Here is a 21,748-nt window from a genome sequence, read left to right on the forward strand (position 1 = left end):
GTCCTCCGACCTCCACCCTTAGGGATATGAATTATGAAGCCTTGGACACTAATGTAGATTGAAGAATCGATAAAAAAAATACATGATCTACGAGAGTCAATTAAATCTTAAAATATGAGCAACGGTGAAGTGGGGACCCCAATTTATAAATGTATCTCTATATAGATCTAAATAAAACATTGCCTACAATAGAAGAAAATAGCAAGAATGACAATTTTACAATCTGAAACTTTTAATTTGATAGTAAACTTGCCATGGGACGAGATTGGGGTTTCATTAACTTAAATATTTCAATTGTAAATATGTTCGCCAGTCCGAGAATAGATGGTAATATTGACTTCCATACAGCCGCTTTTAGCAGGGATCGGCTCAGCCTCAGACAATGATACAGCTCTTTACTGCCATCTTATGGATCTAAATAGCTAATTCGACAGATTAAACATACCGATAGTCTATGTTTTAAACTATTGTGGCGTTATTGACTGATTGCAGAAACTATGCAAAATGTATTCAATAACATTTTTATTGAGGAAAACGCACATATTGATACTGCAAAAATACAAATCCAGACAGTGAAAAAAGGACTTGACCAGAAATTGCACAGATCAACAATTTGTACTATATACACAATGTCCTGCCCAGTAATTCTGCAATAAGGCTTCTACAATACTTAATTTAAAGCTGAGAGGACGGGAGACCTCCACGAAAATGGCATTTCTCGTCACAAGAAAATGTTAACTATACGATAGCTGTTTTTTTAAATCTCAAGTAGGCATGGCTATGAAAAAGGTATTCCTGTGATGAAATACTTATGGGTGTGAGGTTGATCAACACTGATGTAGAACAGAGCAGGGCAGGAAAGACTGATACAGTCATACAATCAACACCTCTCTCATAGAGTCACAACTTATAAAATGAGCGCAGTGTCACGATGAAGTAAGGCTAGGCAATATATCATGCAATCATTCACTAGAATTATATTGTGGGATATTTGGAAGCTGCCAAAAATTTCAATCTAAATCCCATCTGTCCTGATAAACCCCCGTCTTCGGTGAATGTCTCTGCAAAATGACATCCAACTTGTCATTTCAAGTCACCAATTAACACAATTCCTATTTCTTAATACAATACTTTTGAGAATGTCAGCTGCAAATGACAAGTTCTAGTCCGACTTGCAAGTAATCCGGACAGCCTATGCAAATGTATTCAACAGACATGATATTCGTTAGCTCAGCCCTACAATAAGAGGTGTATTTTTGGGTCAAAAGTTCTCTCATTCGTTTTTGCTCTTGCTGCTGCTCTTGCGGTACACGGAGAAGAAGGAGTGTTTGAGAGCCTGGTCGAGGCTCAGTCGTTTGGAAGGGTCGTACTCCATCATGTTCCGTATGAGGTCAAACAGCTGCCTGTGATCCTCCGTCTGGCATGTCATGTAATCCTAATGGGAAAAGAAAATAAATAAATGAAAAAAAGGGGGTGAAAAGGTAGTTTTGACTGAGGATTCAATTACATGCGTTTGCTTTTTTGTATGTTCAATGTTGTTTTGATGACATGTTTAACCCATTCGGACCCGAGATCAGATTCTAAAAAATGTCTTCTACATCCTGACAGTTTTCTGAAAAAGCTATGTTTCTATGTCAGCCGTTAGATTTTTCAAAAATAGCAGACCTACAAGCTCGTAGCGCGCCACTCGGTGGCGCGCTATGAGCTTGTAGATCTGCTATTTTTCAATAGCTAAAGCGTAACATGATGCTAACATCAAAAGGGGTTCCCTAGATTTGCACCACATTGCTTGACAGCATTTCCTCTCCTTACCTTGAGCGGTTTGCAGTGTTTCTTCACGTATCTGCCAGAGGAGCTGTGCGCGTCCCAGTCCAGCTTGCAGCGGTGGATATAGCGCCGTTTCCTGTAAAGCCGCCAAAATAAGTCAATATCAGTGAGAGCTCTTCCCAAATCAAGTGTGATCATGAAACATCTTGTGGCTGTTGTGTGGAAACCTTGTATGTCCAAATCCATTACTTTTCAGGAATTGGGGGAGAAATAACCTGTTCTAATGGATGTAATTTTTTTATACTTTATTGATTCAATATTTATTGAATTTGAATCGTGATGTGTTGTGAGCTTAGAGATCGGCAAAATGTTTGAATTAAAAAATATATGGAGATATATGCCCAACAGCAAGGATTTAAATGAGAATTCCATACTAAAAGGCTTTCTTACCTTTCTTTGTAGTTGTTACGTCCCCACCAAAGAGGTCTAGGTGTTATTTTGTGCAAAAGCTCCTTATTGCCTATTTCCCCTACCATAAGCCCTAAATGAATTGCATTGGATTGAATGGGGCTATGGGGTGTTGTACTAATTCGCTTATTTCCATCGCTCAAAATTATAATTATTTTGTATATATCCTCTCTTCATAATGTAAATAATATCCCAAGCGGCACACTTTACTACTTCTTTCGATGGAAATAAGCGAACTAGCATAACACCCCATAGCCCCATTCAATTCCCATTCAATTCATTGAGGGCTTATGGTAGGGGAAAAAGGCAATAAGGAGTTTTTGCACAAAAAAACACCTGGACCTCTTTGGTGGGGACGTAACAACTACAAAGAAAGGTATGAAAGGTAAGAAAGCATTCTAGCATGGAATTCTCCTTTAACGTTAGCTGGTGGGGACTTACTTGGTTTTCTGCAGGAGGTCTGATGGGATTGGGCCCAGGACTCTTTCCATCATAGCAAGATGTTCTTTACTGTCATGGGTCTGAAGGAGGGAAAGAGATACACAACAAAAGGTCAAATGATTGTCAAATGACGACAATTAAGGTTATTATTCCAGAAATCAGTGGTTTGCATTCTTTAGGCCGCGCCACCTACCTGGAAGAGAGTTGATCCGACATAGTACTCGATGAGGATGCAGCCCAGACTCCACGTGTCACAGGTATTGTTCCAGCCCAGATCTGAAGAACACAACACATGACTTAGACATGTCTTTCTCGTCTTAGCTTTACCTCAGCAGTAAATTAAATCACTCCCAAACAGAAAAGGAGACACTTTTTTAAAACATCAGTGCTTACCGAGAATGACTTCAGGGGCACGGTAGTGCCTTGTGGACACCACCGATGTGTGGTGCTCATGGTCGTATGTTGCATTGCCGAAGTCCACAACTTTGATATCCGGGTTCTTCACTGCTCTCTCATCCCGCCTCTGGTAAAAAAAAAATTAAAAAAAGTGTACAGATTAGGCAAAGACCAAGCATGGAACACAAGAAGAATACACAGTAATACAAATGATATTGCATGGGTACCAAGTAGTAATAGCATATAATTTAGAACAATTATTTCAAATTACTTAATTAGATTACTGAGGTAGGATATAAAGAAAATAAAAATAATAATACAGACATTTACCATTGCCGAGTTGTACTCCATGTTGCACTCGGAGTTGATGAAGAGGATATTCTCAGGCTTCAGGTCCGTGTGAGTCAGCTTGTTTTTATGCATAACTGAAGGGAGACAGAGAGAGCAGTGGTCACATTCCGAACACTGCAAAGTCTGGCTGCATTTCTGGGCTCTGGATTTGTGGATCAACATTACAGTATATATCAAGGAATTAAGGTCTTTTCCTAGCCTGGAATCCAGACGGAGGCGGGTTTACAATTTTATTTTTTTCTTGGTCTGGCTATCGTCCTGTTTGAGCTGGATTTCTAAACTACGTTGGAAGTGACTTGAATTTTACATTGGAAGCCACTGGATTCCAGGCTAGGTATTTCAATAGGACTGCTTTAGAAATCTAGATAAAGCTATATGAATGACAATGATCTGCACCAAGTATCGTCTAGCATTTTATTCAAATCCCAAGTTTCTGGGTTGTTCAGCTCAGACAGTCTATGATTAGCACAGCTTGGGTAACTAAGTCACAATCCCTGGGAGATGATGCTAGGGGTTGCTCTCCACCTCAACAATCCATCTCCCAGGGCTCTAGCCTAGCACATTTAACCCATTTTGACTTGAGATCAGATTCTAAAAATGTCTTCTACATCCTGACAGTTTTCTGAAAAAGCTATGTTTCTATGTCAGTCGTTCTTTGATTTTTCTAAAATAGCAGACCCACAAGCTCGTAGCGCGCCACTGCTATTTTTCAATAGCTAAAGCATAACGCTAACACCAAAAGGGGTTCCCGCCCACAATGGGTTAAAGGGGGACAGAAACCTGCGTTCTCACCGATTCCGACAATAAGACACTCTGACCTACCCATTTAAAACCATTCATGCCCTTCAAAACAAAACATTTGACTCGAAGAATGTTCCACGATCCCCAGCACCTGTACAAACCCTGCATGATTACTCACATCGGACAGCTCTGATGATCTGGTACGCCATGTGTCGAATGTGCTCGATGGGGAAAGGCTGGAAGTTGTTCTCCTTGAGGAAGTCGTACGTGCTGAGGCCCAGCAGTTCAAAGGCTATACAAACATGGCCGTGGTAATCAAACCAGTCCAGCATGCGTACACAGGCACTGAGGGGAAAGGAAAAGGAACCTCGTTTTATGGAACATTCGGGATACTCATTTGGGATGATGGCATAAGCAGGCATGGGCATGCAGATACACACACTTTTCCTCCTACACTCATCAACTGATGGAAATAGTGTTGGAAGCGGTATGCTAAAGCTTTAACCCATTCTGACCTGAGATCAGATTCATACGAGGTTTCCGCCGGACACACACTGGTCTGATGAACCCATTCTGACCCGAGATCAGATTCTAAAAATGTCAGTCGCTCTTCGATTTTTCAAAAATAGCAGACCTACAAGCTCGTATCGCGCCACTCGGTGGCGCGATATGAGCTTGTAGATCTGCTATTTTTAAATAGCTAAAGCATAACATGATGCCAACACCAAAATGGGTGCCCGTTCAGAATGGGTTAAAACTAAAAACGTCAATAATGTAAAGAAATATGAGCTCCACTGTGTGTATAAGAGGGTCCTACAGTGTTTTTTTGTGAGGCATGACTTACTACTTGCGGTCACAGTCCAGGGAGTTCATCTGTTCCAGGACCTCGACCTCAGACATTGCTGCCTCACGGTAGCGTTCTATGTTTTTAATGATCTTCAGAGCAATGCGAGCTCCATCTCTTTCTCTGAAAACACACACACACACACCAAGAACCAATCAAAAGATGACAAAGCAGAAATCCCAACATTAAGCTATAATGAGAAGGGGAAAAAATAAATACAAACATGTTTCCTGTTTACTCACTTAGTATGATCAATGCATTCCACCACCTTCCCAAATGCGCCTTCTCCTAGAGTAGAGATTATCTCATCTACAGGAAATAAAGAGACATAGTTAGACCCACAGCAGTGACCCCTGCAGGCTGAGATTAAAATGTCTCTGTTCACTCAGCTATGCTACTGTAATTGGACTTCTGAACAGAGATCAACTGATGGCACAAAGCCAAATTATGTTGCAGTGCAATATCTAGTTATTCAAATGAATAAGGTCTACTGGGGCCCAGGAAGAAATTAGATGCCCTCTAAAAGTAAAAACCTGTTTAATTAAATCTTTTTGCAACTGAACAGCAATCCAAAAAGACAATACAAGTCCAAAAAAAAACCAAAAAGATAGAGTGAGAGGCGAGAGAAGAGAGAGTGTGAACAACAGTAGAGTAAAGGTATATATTCTATACATCTCGATTTCAGCATGTCTCCATTGTGATAGATGAGGTGACCATCGTCATCATCCTCAACACTGCGGGATCTCTTCCTGCGGTGATGGCTCCTCCTCTGCAAGGCGCCGCGTTCCATCATCCACCACATCAACAACCCATCAGTCAGCACCAGCACCAGGCCACAACCGCAACATCGTCACCGCCATTTCATTCAACCGAGAGGATGGTAGAGGGGGTCGGATAGATTCGTCCCGTTCAGTAACACCGCCAGGCGAATGGACGGAGAGGGACGGAGCGGCAAATTCAAATTCAGCCCCACCAGAGAAAGGCATTTGGGCAGCCGGCCACCACATAGTGTGTGTTACAGAAGAAAAACATGGCAACAAGATTTTCAGATGAGAGACTTTCTCAGAGTAGTACAGAAAAAAAATTAAAGTGGATAACAATCTACAATCTTTCCCTAGCTTTATGTTTTCTTTTTAAATCAAGTCCCACTAAGCCACTACAACTTCAGTACAAACACTGGATCCACCGTTTTCCTATTGACACACACACACATCTCTTTAGTGTGTGAAAACTGCTATCAGGCCCCCTATCTGGAAATACTGGAGCTAATAACTTAGTGACGGGTAAGACACAGCTACAGCGGGTCAAAGAGATGCCCAATTTCCACTTGGTGGTTTAGAAAGGGAAGGAGAACTAGGCAGAGTGGAGAGCTTCCCGTACCGAGTAGGAGCTGTGATGACTCTGATGAGAGCTGTGATGAGAGCGTCTGCGTCCTCTGCTCCTGTGCTTGCGGCTGCGGCTGCTCCGCCTGCTGCGGCCGGACGACTTGCTGTAGTTGCTGTAGTGATTCCAGTCGCGGCCTCTGTCCCTCCTGCAGCCGGTGGTGCCACGGCTGTCCTCGCCACCGTAGGCCAGGTCCTCGCTGGCATCGCGGGACGGTCTTTCCCTGGAGCCCAGCCTTTGGTTCAGGCTCTGTGCCTCCAGGTAATGGCTGTAGAAGGGAACACAAAAAGAACACACGGATGTTAAGAGGAGCGATCGAAGAGCCTCCTTCGGACTCTGTGAACGGGCGCTGGAAAATACCAGGACTGATTTGATGTTCAACCTTTTGTACGACACACTATCCAGTAGCCCTTTTACGTCATTAACGCTTCATTAGCAAACACGTGATTTTTGCAGCCGCTAAACTCTCTACGACTGGGCCAGTCTGAGTCGAGAGACTCAGCGGGTGGGAGAATTTAATAGTTCAGGCTTAAGGCTGTGTGTTGAAATAGTACTTTTATCACGTGCAGATAAAATTGCTGGCAGTATTCAGTGACACATGTCTGCAGTAAAGATTGGTATAGCTTTCACACACCGTGTGCCGTCTCAAAGCAAACATTCCTTAAATCAAACACTCTGTCCAACAGAGTCACTCTTGGAATGTGGTAGGGATTCATGGCAGCTCAGATTGCATTTTTCCCCTGCATATTTAACAAATTTACTCAATTAAAATGAAATATCAAGGGGAACAAAATGCTAAAACTGAAGCTAAACTTAAAGATCAGACTTCTGAATGTCTTCCAATAATGGATTCCGATAATGGCTTCTGCAATCTGTACTGGTGTCCAAAAGATCTTGTGTCCGCATCCATCCAGCCAGGTTGTCCTGTTCAGAATGTCCTCGGCACCACTCATCCACACTTCAACACTCCCGACAACCAACGCACTGGTCGCAATGCCACCCATGTATCTAAAAATGAAAAAGAGCACTAGCACCCTACTGGTGTCAGTTGTCTTCCAGGAAGGTTCTCAAAAGGGGGAATTGTAATTAGAGACCATCTTGAGACTTCCAATGCACCTCCTACTAGTGCTGCACGATTCTTGCCCAAAATGTGAATCTCGATTTTACTCCACAAGAATTAGGCGAGTAGCCAAATAGTGCTGCATGATTCGTCACAAAACGAGATTGCATAGAGTGCCTGAATCTTCACGCGAGGCTGCGCCATATTAAGTGTCGCCTGAAACCAAATAGCCTCGAGTGGAAGTGGCTTATAAAGCACTCAAGTGGCTAAGTAGCAACATGTCCAAACAACAACACAAACATAGTTGTGTTTCTACTCTGTGGTATACATTTGGAGCAGACGAGTCGTTTGGAATTCACTGTACATGTATCGATAATAAGTTACGGTTTACCCATCGTAGGTTTTGTGGTGGTGGTCATGCTTTCGGATCTTGTTCTCCCTCTCGCTGCTGCAGGAGTCTCTCTTCCTCCGCTTGCGGCTCTCCACCCTCTCCTCCCACCGGTGCTCGTTGAGCCAGAGACCTGGAGAACACATTCTCTTGGACTGACGCATCTGAAAGACAGAATATTTAAAAGAAAATCAGCCCAGACTGAAGCGAGTGGTGCAACAGCACCCCCTATTGGTACTCTAAACATAGAGACATAGTCCCATAGGGTCAAAGCTGTTCCTTGGAGTGGTTGCACCACTCAAAAATAAAAATCAGGGACAGCATAGACATTTCTACTCTTTTTTTCCCTTCTTTTTTTTTACAGCAATTTACACAATTGCTGCCGATAACGCATATATACGTTATTTAATGTTTTATATCGACATAAAAAGGTTCCTAGGTAACGCCTTGCTCAGCCCCACCCAGCCTGTTTCGATATATCCTCCCGTCCACTTCCTGTTTACGCTCCATTTTAAAAGCGTTTTTTCTCAGAATCTAGGCAGCGTCCGCGCTAATTCAACAGATCACCGACATACAAACAATATTAACGCTTCTGTAGAGAAATAAAAGATTAGTCAAAATAATGGTGGATTTCACTTCCTGATTTTGGGGGAAAAGGGAAAGTGAAATAAAAGCTCCCTGCTAGGAGGACCTTAGTACTAGTAGCAGCTCACTTGTTTAACTAGCCATGTCTCCTCTCCCCTTTTTTAAAAACAAAAACTAGCTTCAAAATGTAAGCAATTTCTTCTAAAATATTACATAGTAAAGAAGGGCCTTGCATTGGTTCTCTTTCATTCCCCCTATGGCAGGAATACTGGCACATTCCTTGGGGGCCAGGCAAGACAAACTTTACACTTTACACAATCATTACACTAAGATCAATATTGGCATTGTAGTGAGTGAGCAGCTCTGGTTTGTGTGCATGGCATGAGCAAGTTACCGGATACATTATTTATTTTTTAGAACGCAAGCTCTAGACTGCAATGTCAATCAATATTAATGCTGCAATCTGATGTTATGATGTCCTTCCCTCTACCGCATGAGCTTCGGGCAGTACTAGTTAACAACCAGTAGGTGTCCTACCAGGTTTACATTAATAGTAACTTCTTATTTAAACAACAAGACAGTCACTGTACCCATTCTGCAAACTGTTACAATACAATTTCCAATCAATATACATACAATTCAGATTGGTTAAAAAAACGGGTTATTCATTAAAAGAAGTTCCAGATTGGCATTTTTAAAGTGCTGTACATGCAGCAGAGGACACTACACTGGGCTGTCCCAAACCAACCCAAAATGACAGATTTAACCGATTCAATATTTCTATTTAAATTCCAATATACATTTAAATGTCCACTCTAACCTATCCATCCCCATTTGCATCACTCAGGGAGAAAAATCACATTCGGTCGTATTTTAGTTTAAGTAATTAGAATGAAGGCAACCATAACTTAACAAGATGCACTTACACAGAAATAAACACACAACTAAACGGATTGAATGTTGATGGATTGCCAAATAATTGTCTGACGCCAATATTCTCTTTTGATCGTTAAATATGTACGTGTTGTTCTACTTCTGGTTTTATTGTTGTGCCCGCGAGGCCTAGTCCCAGCAGTGCACCTCAGTCCACGTCACAACAATGCAATTTAGCTCGTTGCTCATTTTAGCTAAAACGAATTATCCGAACATAAATAACACACTTAAATATTTTTTTTTTAAAGTAATAAAGCCAGAATGTAACTTATTCGCCCAGTTACACGACTACTATATAAACAAATAAAAGTGCATATATTTTTGTTCGGACCATTCCTTCCATGTTGTTCGTGAAGCAGCACGAGACAGTTTTGCCTCGGTAAAGCTACCTAGCTTTAGCTTGACTGAACATATTTAAATGTTGTAGATTATTCTACCGCTTTGTGACACAAAACATGTCTTACCTTCAACAAACAACGATGCTGTCGACGTTCAGTGAACGTAGTACTGGTGATATATGCCGTAATTAGGGTTATGGAACAAGAATAAATTAACAAAGAAACAAACGGATCAAAATAATGGCAACTAGCGAGTAAGCCAAACGTCTTAAAAATGGCGACCGTCCGTCACTCACAGCGACTCACTAGTGGAATGTGGTGGAAGGTTCTTTCTTCATACAAATACATGACGTCATTCAACGTCGCATCATAGGGTACTCTGTTGCCCTGTAATATCGCGTCACCAGGCTTTCCACCTCGGAGGAAAAGTTGCCCTGTATACAAACATTTAAAATAAAACTCTGTATAAAATAAAATAAAACTCTCCGAGGTGGAAAGGTTAGTTTCCCTGCCTAACCTGAGCTGTTGTGCTACATACATTTCTTGTAGCACACTGGTTTCCATTTATTTTTATTTCACAAACCCCATTTAATAAGATATTTATTTATTTTGTCACACCCTAATCTATTATCTATCATGTGTATCTATCTATCTATCATGTGCCTCTGTAGACATTTTTAAAGCTCAGCTCAAGACCCACTTCTACAACATTGCTTTTAAGCACTTTGAGCTGCATTTCATGTCATGAAAGGTGCTATACAAATAAAGTTGTATTATTATTATTATTATCTATCTATCTATCAACTTATTGATTTATTATTTATTATTTTTTATTGTTACTCGTCTAAAGTAGACTACACTACACTAGACTTGACCTGTATAACTGCACTGCACTGTAATGACCCCTGTAAAGAAAACCCTGTTTTACCTAGGGTCAGATACCTGTATACAGTCTTTATTCTTATGCAGAGATATCTGGGTATAGCCTATGGCCAGAATATCCAGACTCGGAAGGCGATGGATGGAGTGGAGTCTCTGCTTGGTGAGAGCTGATCAAGGTAGGTGGTCCTAACTTGAAGGTTATGAATTATATAACCTTGAGAAGTTGCACCTCATGGCGTGTTACGTAAAAATACTGCTTGCATCTGAACTTAGAGGCTATATTACCACTCTTTATATATGGCTTGGCTGGATGCTTGTCACTATGACGATGCATCGTCTATATATATCCATATATGGATGGAGTTGACATGATTGGCATGATGTCAGCACTAAATTGTCTGTCGGTCCACTCCATATACGTATCTCTAGATCAGAGTGGTCCAAATATGGGGTTTATTGTGATGATGTCAGACTTGGATAATTATGTTAGTAAGATATGTCGGATTTATCTCTACATAATGGTGTACCAATATCAGTGGGATAACTCTGGTGACATATCTCGAATACCCTGACGTGAAGGTGAGTGAAAGTCTATTTGTTAACACAGCAAAAAGTACAGGGAAGTAGTTCAACTTCAATTACAGTTCAACTTCAATTACTCAATTCTTACAGAAACAAAAAAAAAATACAGAAACAAGCCATAGTCCTTTCTTGGGTTCAATCCTTTGAGCATTGTATTTGACACTGGCCAAATAAAGAGAGAAAAAACCCACAGAGAGGAGCAAACTGTTAATAAAGTATTCAATCAATCACTTATGCAGTACTATAGCCAGTAAGACAATTGAGGGCGAGAAGTGACCTCGAGGTTGTGTGCACGCATTCAAGTGGGTGACAGCAGACTGCTGGGCGAGCACTGGGCACATTGGTATGGAGGGTCAGATCAACATAATGGAATGAATTCTGTACTGGCCATATATGGAGCGTGTCTTGAGTGTACAGGGGCCTTAAAGGACCACTTCACCACTTTTCAATATATCTCTTCATATAATTATTAGGTCCTCACTAATAATCATGATAAAATGGCACAATTTCTACTCAGTCTGTGTCTCATAGGAGGGCTGTGGGCAGTTTACAAACCCGGGGAAGGATCAACATATGGAATGTCAGAACAGGCCCGCTCCATATAGCCTATGGAGATTTAAGGGTTTGAGGTTTGAGGTGAGATGTAGGCTAGCCTGGGTGAGATGTAGAGTTGCTGGCCAATATTGATGACATCAGGGATCTCCATATATGTTTGTTGTTTGCACATGGTTGAGGGTTGGATGGTTGTCACCGTGACAACCATCCAACCCTCAACCATGTGCAAACAACTGAATGCATGATTTCATAGTTAACTGCGACCTGCAGTCGCAATAGCATGTGACATACCGGTAGCTCTGTTTAGTCAATGCTGTAACAACTCTAACTGTACATACTTTCCCCATTTTCAACCAATACATTTTCATGCCAATAAATGTTGAAATATTCATGGTAAAAAAGCGTACCCCGCCTAGGCTCCAGAGAGAGCCGCCCATAGGGGGAGCCGCCCAATCTTGTTGAGCTGAGCAGCGTGGAATTGTGGGAAATTTAAAAAAGATGGCTGCGCCCTTCAACAGTGCGGCTGTCAGATAATAATATGGTTATCCAATCGTGGTAATGTTTATTTACATACATTTAAAGCGTCGTCTGTCTTGTCTTCAAAGGGAACATAGAGGAGCATAATTTGCACTGATATTGTAGTATCTGCTAAACAAACAAAGATGTCGGAACAACAAGAGGGCACTGGACAGACACTGACCAGACGGGATGTCATTGAAATGCTGGCGCAAAACTTCGAACGGCTGCCAGACCTGGACCAGAAACTGTTCCACTACGGACCCCTGTACTTGTCGGGGAACAGCAGCTTCGCGGGACTGATAGCCAACAGTTTGTACCGCAGGGTTCTGAATGTCACGCAGGGCCACATCGCCTCCAGCCTGCCCATGGCCGTCATCCCCTTCCTGACTACGATGGCTCTGTACAACGTGGCCGTGGCCAAGCCGCTGATGTCCGGAGACCTCAACTGTCCGACGTGCGCCTGGCTCCGGGGCGCGCTGATCGGCGTGGTCGGCGGCGGGGTCTACCCGGTCCTGCTGGCCCTGCCGGTGAACGCGGGCCTGGCGGCCCGGTACGAGACGGCGCCGCTGCCGGAGAAGGGCAACGTGCTCCGGTTCTGGGCGGAGGTGTCCAGGCCCATCCTGAGGAAGATGGGCCCGGTGTTTCTGATCCAGGCGCTGTTCGGTGCCTTCCTGGGCAACAGACACTTTGGGTCCTATTTGAAGTTGAATAAAATGACATTTGGCCTAAATGAAGACCTAGGAGATTAAAAACGTGTTTAAATAAACCATCTGCAACAACGTGTTCATGTTGTATTTCTTTGAATGGATAGTGCCTGCCAAGCCGGGGGATAATATTTTCGTGTTTCGTTCATGACGCATCAATTAAATGTGGAACGCGCCCTACCAACAGTCATTAAGACATGCGAATCCCTTGACTCCTCCCGTAAAACCTAAATCCCCCACCCACCCCCTTTCCCACTCATGTTTGTTTCTTTCCTTTTTTTTTTTACCTCCTATGATGATTAGTTATCAGTTAACAGTTTTGTTTTGAGCTGTGCTTGAAATGTACTGTAATTCTCCAATCTGTTAATAAAATGCATCAATCAAATCATCAATTTTTTAAAGCTCACAATGTCACTAAAAAGCAGTTTGTTGAATAACTTGATATGGAGATGTCTCTCTTGAGATATTTAAAATATTTAATCATGTTTATGCAGGTTATTGTTGGGTCCGTGTATTTTACGGCCATTTGAATTCTAATTTCGTATTTGACAAACGGTATTCAGAATACGGTTTGGTGTTCTGAAAACAGTTTGTCAAATATATAAATGTCATCAGCGCCGGAGAGGAATATATACAGGCACTGTCAGATCAGTTACGCAAGCCGTGCATATCCACGGCTTCCCAAGCCGTGCATGCCTATTCCCACTATAGGCTGAGGAAGAAATGCCACTGTTTTCAAATCAGCCTCATGGTGGCGCTACAACAGGCCAAGTTGCGTCTCACACACACACACACACACACACACACACACAGTGTGTAATGAACAATTTCTAAACAGTATTCAGAAAACGAACCATATTCTATGTTTTAATTTACCATTTATATATTTGACAAACAGTTTTCAGAACACCAAACCGTATTCTGAATACTGTTTGTCAAATACGAAATTAGAATTCAAATGGCCGTAAAATACACGGAACTTGTTGGTCACTGCAGAAGTGTTAAAGATGAACAGGGCCTTCCAATATTTATTTTTATCCAGAACTATTATACTGGGGGAGAAATTAACATTACAGACTAGGCTACAAAGGATTGAAAGGAAGGATTTACAAAAGTCAAGTTAAAACGAAACATAAATAATATGCGCTGTATCCAAACAAGTGTAATGCTTTATGGTGTCGTCCACTCACAGTCAAGTTTTTGTATTGAGTTGTGACATGTAATGTAATTCTGCAAACTGTTAATAAATCAATCAATCAAACTGAGACTACACAGGGCTGCCATATCGGTATTGGATCGAATGTGAAAAGATTTATTTTATAGAAGAAACATGTATGATTGACAACTGATTAAAGTATTCCGCATGACTGGGTCTCAGATTTTCAGGAGATGTACATTGCACTCTCCCTTATTGGAATATGTATTCTACAACTTTATAGTTTATGCCTAATGTTAAAGGTAGGTTTATATGTTAATATAGGCACTTTTGAAACCATCAGAATCATATAGGCATTTAACACTTGTTGAACTTGGGCAAAATTTTATTAAAACATCTTTGTCACCTTGAGTTGCAGTTTGACATCTCTAGAACCTAAACTTACCTGGGGAATGTGTTACAGAGAAAGCAAGTCTATCAGTAAATATCAGAGGAAGGACTAACAAAACCATTTTGTCAATAGGGAAATTCATGTGCTTCCTGAGAGGAAACACTGACATCAAACAATCCTTGCAAATTAAACCAGCTGACTTTTTTTCCTTTTTTTTGGTAGTTCTTTAAAAGAAAAAATAAGCTTATAATTACAAAACTCCCAGTTCCTTATCCCCCAAACCCTCCTTCGGGTCCCAGAAGAACCACAACAAAACTGGCAAAAATAATTAATAACCCACAAAATGAAACATTTCAAGTCAGAGGAATCTGAATTGTAATCACAACCAGTTAATCATCATATTATCTCTCTCTCCACCAGTACAAGGAAAGATAAAGGTTTCCATAAAAGTATAAATATACTAATACCTCTGTTTGGCTTGTCCGTTGAATAACACATAATGCCTAATACAGTCTTTCATATGATATTGGTCCAGACTCCAGAGGTTCATAACTTTCACTGAAAAGATTGTTTAACAGTAGACTAACACTTCCAGTCTTTCCCTTCCCATAATGCCCCTTTAAAACCAGTGGTGGAAAAGTACATTTACTCAAATACAGTAGGCCAGTGGTTTCCAAACCTTTTAGCCCGAGGCCCAAAAGAGAAATTTGATGTCTCCCTGTGACCCAACTAGTAGGGGAAAAAAAGGATATATTTACATGCATGCAACCCTCAAAAATCAGTACGCAACCCACAATTGGGTCTCGGCCGACCCACTGTTTGGGAAATGGTGCTGTAGTAGGCTACACAAAATAAATTGAAAAATAGGTACTTTTACTTTACACTACATAGCTGAATGGGCAGCCCACCTGGGAAACAGAAGTTCCCAGCTTCGATTCTTGGCCCAGACTATGTGTGAAGGTGTCCCTGGACCTAGCCCCTTTCGGGACCCAAATACAGAAAAGGTAACCAAGGGTGCTGAAAGGGGCTACCCTGGCCTGGACCCTGAGCAAGACAAACCCTCATCACTTGTGCAGCAACCAGCTGGGTGAAGCTGAAAACAAATCAAATAAGTCTAATCATTATTATCTTAGAGGCAAATATTGTAGTTTTTACTCAACTACAATTATTTGACAGATTTAATTACCAGTTACTTTGCTGATTTATTGTATAAATACAACACATACATTAACGGATAAATGATCATGTGATTGTATGAGGTAGTAACAGCACATAAAATCAGCACCACCTTTAACAGCTGCAACATTAAAGTGTTGAACACGATAATGAATTACTCGTTTACAATCCAATAATATGAATGGGAGACGAGCCATTCTGCATATCGAGTATTTTTTAAATTTGGTACTGGGTTCCCAATAATACTTTGATGCCAATACTTTTGTACTTTTACCTAAGTGTTTATATTCATTTATTTTAATGAATGCAGGGCTTTTACTTGTAAAGCACACCTACATGGTGGTATTGCTACGTTTACCTCGGGCTCGGAATACCTTTCCCACCACAGTTTAAAACACCTATGGCTCTATTTTTGTCACTGCCTATATTTTGAAAAACATTTGAAATTTTTCAACTAGCCGATCTACCTCAACACGGTGTGAGCTTGTAGATCGGCTATTTGAACTATTCAAAAATGTTTTCCAAAATAGTAAAATAAATAAATAAAGGAAAAGAAGTTTAGGGATAAAGGGTAACCCGTGGGTAAGGCAGTAACGACAATAGGGCCCCTAACCCCATGACATGACGCCATTCAACTTCATATTCAATAAAAAGAAAGTTAAGAGTAAAAACTATACATCTGTCGGCACAGAATTCTCCATAAATATATCGGACAACTGAACATCAGTCGGAGGAAGCTTCCTGAAGAGCAGAAAGATGTAGGAGAGACAGTACATGGGGTCAAATGTCTATGTACAGTACGACTGGCCTTGTTCCTAACATGATTGTTTTACTGTATATTGTTCTAATGGCACGGTTCATTTACACATACTGTATAGCAGTGGTTTTCATCCCTTTTCATATGAAGGTCCATTATTTATTCTGCATTTGAGCCACGGTGATGAGATTTAGCCTCGCAGACCCAAAACTAAAGAATATTGTATAAGATTTTGTTCATAATTCCAAGCTGTATTGATCCACTAGGAGAGACAACAGGCAAACAAAATTGTTCTTCTACATTCTCTAATAGTGTAGACGTCTTGTGAATTAAGTAATGCAGATGTTTAACAATAATTTAACTCTTGGGAGTGTAAAAAGAAACTAAATGGACCGATTTTATTTCACGCTCTCAAGAGTTAAAGATCTATAAGGGTACATTTTTTGGTCAACTCTCCATCACTGAGCTGGGGACCACCGGGAACGCCCTCAAGGACCAGGGTGGTGGTCCCCGGACCACAGGTTGAAAACCACGGCTGTATACAGAGAAGAGTAAACACTGCAGCTCACACTCTAAAAATTACACAAGAAAGCAAATAAAACAGAAGCTATGCTAGAGTAATTAATTACACAACCGTTGATACACAGTAAAACGCCTCAGTAAGTGTGTGAGTGATGAGAGTATACAAAATGTAACCAAATAATAGTCCACTTGGTTGCAGTTCTCAGACTCTCAGACGTAAATTAACATTTAGGATTTTACTGTGTACAGACAGCACACACACACACACACACACACACACACACACACACACACACACACACACACACACACACACACACACACACACACACACACACACGCACACAGGGAAATGGTTTAAAAGGTAGATAAAGTAAGATAAATAAGAGCTTGGTTGGTCACTTCACATCATTTTAAGTCTTATTTACAGTACTATTCAGAACAGAAGCACACACGCACACACACACACAAGGCTTTGGAAAGCAGAGAAATAGGAAAAACAACAATAGTACCTTCCGGGAGGAATCTTCCCCTGTAACTGTATGTTCCGTCATAGTAAACATATCCCCACAGAGTAAACACAGATGTATGTATCGCCCTCCATAACTGTATCCAATTCAAAACATCACAGAGGCATTTCACTCCTCTGTCCATAGCTTATAGATAAAAACACTACTTTTTTGATCACCCACCCCACAGTTTGTTGTTTTGATGAATCCTGTTCATCATTCTTTTTTCCCCCGCTCCTTCTTTTCTTTTTTGTTTTGTCTCAACTTCATAGAAAAACACCTAAGTACCAGCTTGGTTCCTTCACAGTTCATTATAGTGCAATGCGTCCGCGTGTTCCCTCCCTCCTCGCTGCCGTGAGGGCTAGCTAGCTGCCATCAAGGGATTCTTGTCTTCCCCAGAACATTCGACCTGGCGGCGGGGGAGAAGAGATGACAGGAAGAGAAACGTCAGGTTGAAACAGATGAACAACGACAGCCGTTTCTCCAGGTTAAAACTTAAAAGGTGATCCTGTCTCACCTAAGTGCTTTCCACCTGTCCTTCTCTACCTGGTTTTCCGGACTCTCGCTCTCATAGGAAGCGAGATACAATCCTGAGAAGAGAGGATTGGAGAAGACGTCTTCATGTGATGGATTAAGAAAGACATTAACCTATTAAGACTAAAATGTCTTCTAAATCAATGATATGTATTTGGCCACGGACTCCCATCTGAAAATATGTTGTGCCAGGGACCCCCACAAGCAGAAAACATAGCAAAAATAGCAGATGTACAAGCTCGCAGCAGGGCACGAAGTGGCACAATGTGAGCTTGTAGATCTGCTACTTTTGAGAACCACTGTTCTAAATCCTGTGAGTTAACTGAAAGGCTTATGTTGCTATATATATACAGTTTTGATTGATTGATTGAAATATTTATTAACAGTTTGTAGAATTTACAGTACATTTTAAGCACAAACTCAATACAAAGACTGTTAACTGTGAGTGGACGACCCAATTAAGCATTACACTTGTTTACAACAGGGTCCACATTGTTCAATTCATAAAAAAATAGTATATATATATATATATATATATATAGAGCTAAAATCTTAAATGTCACAGATGCTTTCCCGGTTTTTATGGAAGGAGATATTCTCACCATCCTCGCTAAAGATAGGGGCAGTGTGGAGGTAGTGTAGGATAGTTCTGTCCTGCTCGAATGGGCACTCCACCTGTTTCCACGTCATAAACTCCCCAACCTGCCGCGCCAACTCCACAAATTTCTGGGAAGAACAAAAAAAAAAAAAAAAGTCAGTCAGTGCTTAAAATATACAACATAATAATAATTATGTTGTCGCTCTCTGGCAGAAAGTGAGGTTTTTGATTTATTTTACATAAATCAATGCTATTGAACACCCTTTACGTCTGTGTGTTGCTTAAAAAAAATTAACCAATGACAAAACCAGCTAACATTGGACTGTCTGCTAATGCAGCTAACTCCACCCCCTCTTATGCAAGTAATCGACAATATATAAAGTCACAATACCAACTTTGATAAGGCAGTATTGCTTTGTTTTAAAAAATATAAGGTTTTCTGACTTCCTTTCCTGATTTCTATAGTTTTTTAAGTTGTTTTCATTTCCTGAAATATACAACATAAGAGGAAACAACAAGCATGAAGACGAAACGAGTTAAACTTTTCACCTCAAAGTTGACATGACCATTAGGCAGACGATTGGCACATCCCTCGTTGAGGAAGTAAATGTCTTTGATCAGCAGGCTGAAGAAGGGAATCACAATCTGAGGAGGAGGAGGAGGAGGAGACCAGACAAGACAGAGATATGGAAGAGGATGATAAGAGAGAACGTAAGTGAACGGTCCATCACTGTGATTGGAGATGAACGATGGAGATGCAGTGCGGAGTCCTTACCCGCTCCCTGTTGCTGTTGGCGGTCAGCGAGCGATGGGCGGCGCCCCTCAGGGCAGTCCTGTAGTTGTAGAAGTTCCCAGTGGGATCCATCTGGTGCTGTCGGAGCAAAACCGAAACACACGATATGACGTTAGCTCGATGTTCTGTTCTGACCCGACATGTCTCTCGTCTCTGGCACGGTGATGTTATATTTATATCTACTGCACCTCCAGGATGAAGAACTTGGCAGTCTTGGCTTTGCTCCAAGTCTTCTTCAGCCGCGAGACAGGGCTCATGTTCATCCCAGCTTCAGAAGGAAAGAAAGTATAAGACAGTATAAGTATGTCTTGTCAATATGTCTGTCTTCTATGTCTTGTCAATACAAGATCCTGCAGTTTGTAAGCACTGACCTAGTGGTTGTAAGATTACTGTGTTGAAATAGAAGACTTACAGATGATGGCCATGAGGGAGTTGAAGTTTCCAATGTTGAAACATTCCCTCGCTACGTCGATGAAAAATTCAATCACCTGGGCTCTCTGCTTCTTCTTTGCTGGCTGGACAGACGGGACATGGAGAGGACGTTACATGGAAGTGGAATTGGAACAATCAAGTTATCTTGTGGGATACATTTAGCCTGTTTTGATCATGGTAATCTGCTGTACGGGTTCCGCTGAGTGATATCCAACGAGCACTTACAAACTCCTTGACAGAAAGTAGCTCATAACATGTCTACAGTGGATTCTTATGAAACAAATACTTTGCACATAGAGAGAGAATAATTCAGGCTTTTTGTACAGCTGCAATGTTGGTGAGCTTGGCGTTGTTTACTACAATCGGATAGGACTTTTCTGTTTGGATGTATGGGCTGGCAATGGCAAATTGTGGCTAGTTACCACCCGAGGTCTGCATAAAACTAACGGTCTTGTTCAGTCTGAATGCAGCAGTACACTCCCATCACTCCTCAACCTCTGTGCCAGAGGGCGCAGTAGCAGATAACCTTCAGTAGGGGGAGCTGACACGCCGTGAGTAATGCTGCTCAATTTCAGCAAGGGTACAATGACATTATTGGCAGAGTTTACAACCACATCCTTCACAGTTCATAAAGAATAGAATATTCTTTATATGACACCCTTATATGAGTATATAAAGTACAAGTCAGGAAGTGATTAATTGCCTTCATCGTTGTCAGTCTTTTCATTTTTACAGAATCCATGTAGACATTTTCTAAATCCTCCTTAAAGACAAAAAAAACCCTGAACACCTCTTCTCTGTTCGATGTGTGCCATTAATAACTCTGTGAGTGCCAGATATATTCAATTATATCAATAATTCATCAATTCATTATTCCGCCAGTCTTACGATCTTATTTTAATTCACCTGACACATACATTGATCATCAACGCTTTAGTTATGGGCTGTGAATAAAGCTTGTTTTTAGAGGAAATCACAATCTGTGAAGAGAATCCGAGATGAATGCATCTAAAAACCCATTTTGGGGCGGGAACCCGTTTTGGTGTTATGCATTATGCTATGCTTTAGCTATTGAAAAATAGCAGATCTACAAGCTCATAGCGCGCCACTCGGTGGCGCGCTATGAGCTTGTAGATCTGCTATTTTTTTTTAAATCGAAGAACAGAAAACTGTCAGGATGTAGAAAACATTTTTAGAATCTGATCTCAGGTCAAAATGGGTTAACGATTGAAGTGTATTCAGTGAAGTCAGCGAGGGACCCAACAGACTTCACATGGAATGGATTCCATGGAAAAAGGCTGGTGTTGTTTGCAACGTCTGACATATTCACTGCACTAAACATTTGTGTGTGGTTTTTTTTCCTGCCTTTATTGATAGTATCAAGTGAAGATAGACAGGAAAGAGGGAGAGAGAGAATTTCTGAAAAAGCCATGTTTCTATGTCAGTCGTTCTTTGATTTGTCAAAAATAGCAGACCTACAAGCTTGTAGATCTGCTATTTTTCAATAGCTAAAGCATAACATAATGCTAACACCAAAAGGGGTTCCCCCCCATATATAGTTTATATGTATAGTCTCATAATATAGATATTCCACTGTTACTTTCTTAGCTTACGCATGTTTCATGATAAATGCTTTTTTGTGATGTATTCCCATGCTTTTTGTTCTTGCTTAATGTAAGTCGCTCTGGATTAAGAGCGTCTGCTAAATGCCTAAATTGTAAATTGTAAATTGTAATGGGTTAAGAGGAGAGACACGCAGCAATGGCCGTCATGAACGGGACTCGAACAATCGACGCGCTGTCAGGCCAAAGCCTATGTATGTGGCATGGGACCCCTCCTGGACCACTAGGCCAGCTAGCGGGCGCCCAAACATTTGTGTATCTTGAATGCCATTGTAATGTAAGTCTGGCACAAACAGACTCTTAATTCTCACCATGCAGATC

General features: G+C 41.2%; 3 protein-coding genes across 6 annotated transcripts in view; 1 reads left to right on the forward strand and 2 right to left on the reverse strand.

The window, feature by feature from the left end:
• Window positions 1–500: 500 nt before the first annotated feature.
• On the reverse strand, window positions 501–9,991 carry LOC310873059 (dual specificity protein kinase CLK4-like). Of its 2 annotated transcripts, none has more exons than XM_083785341.1 (13): window positions 9,822–9,991; window positions 7,843–8,003; window positions 6,389–6,659; window positions 5,681–5,777; window positions 5,251–5,317; window positions 5,009–5,131; window positions 4,343–4,509; window positions 3,403–3,497; window positions 3,070–3,199; window positions 2,870–2,952; window positions 2,677–2,756; window positions 1,813–1,903; window positions 501–1,435 (listed from the first exon to the last, which is right to left on the reverse strand). In XM_083785341.1, the coding sequence occupies exons 2-13, from the start codon at window positions 8,001–8,003 to the stop codon at window positions 1,274–1,276; spliced, it is 1,527 nt and encodes a 508-aa protein (XP_083641467.1). In that variant the 5' UTR covers window positions 9,822–9,991; the 3' UTR covers window positions 501–1,273. The 2 variants fall into 2 exon arrangements, with proteins under 2 accessions (XP_083641467.1, XP_083641466.1); XM_083785340.1 differs by having other exon boundaries at window positions 3,397–3,497.
• A 2,218-nt stretch (window positions 9,992–12,209) lies between these two features.
• tmem126a (transmembrane protein 126A) lies at window positions 12,210–13,212 on the forward strand. Its single transcript, XM_083785323.1, has one exon. The coding sequence runs from the start codon at window positions 12,377–12,379 to the stop codon at window positions 12,980–12,982; it is 606 nt and encodes a 201-aa protein (XP_083641449.1). The 5' UTR covers window positions 12,210–12,376; the 3' UTR covers window positions 12,983–13,212.
• A 1,294-nt stretch (window positions 13,213–14,506) lies between these two features.
• LOC310873619 (ras-GEF domain-containing family member 1C-like) overlaps window positions 14,507–21,748 on the reverse strand; it is a gene marked incomplete at its 3' end in the record, with an annotated part of 65,988 nt that continues 58,746 nt past the window's right edge. For 2 of the 3 annotated variants that reach the window (XM_083786152.1, XM_083786151.1), the window contains exons 7-14: window positions 21,739–21,748; window positions 19,786–19,888; window positions 19,562–19,641; window positions 19,356–19,451; window positions 19,130–19,225; window positions 18,585–18,708; window positions 17,966–18,038; window positions 14,507–17,857 (exon numbers count right to left, since the gene is read on the reverse strand). The exon at window positions 21,739–21,748 is cut by the window's right edge. In XM_083786152.1, the coding sequence (XP_083642278.1) occupies window positions 17,824–17,857; window positions 17,966–18,038; window positions 18,585–18,708; window positions 19,130–19,225; window positions 19,356–19,451; window positions 19,562–19,641; window positions 19,786–19,888; window positions 21,739–21,748 (616 nt within the window). Of the gene's footprint in view, window positions 17,858–17,961; window positions 18,039–18,584; window positions 18,709–19,129; window positions 19,226–19,355; window positions 19,452–19,561; window positions 19,642–19,785; window positions 19,889–21,738 lie in introns of those variants that run through there. The other variant, XM_083786153.1, reaches the window with a different exon arrangement.

The sequence above is a fragment of the Protomyctophum parallelum genome (assembly GCF_964188405.1).
Source record: "Protomyctophum parallelum genome assembly, chromosome: 16".
In the NCBI taxonomy this organism is placed as follows: domain Eukaryota; kingdom Metazoa; phylum Chordata; class Actinopteri; order Myctophiformes; family Myctophidae; genus Protomyctophum; species Protomyctophum parallelum.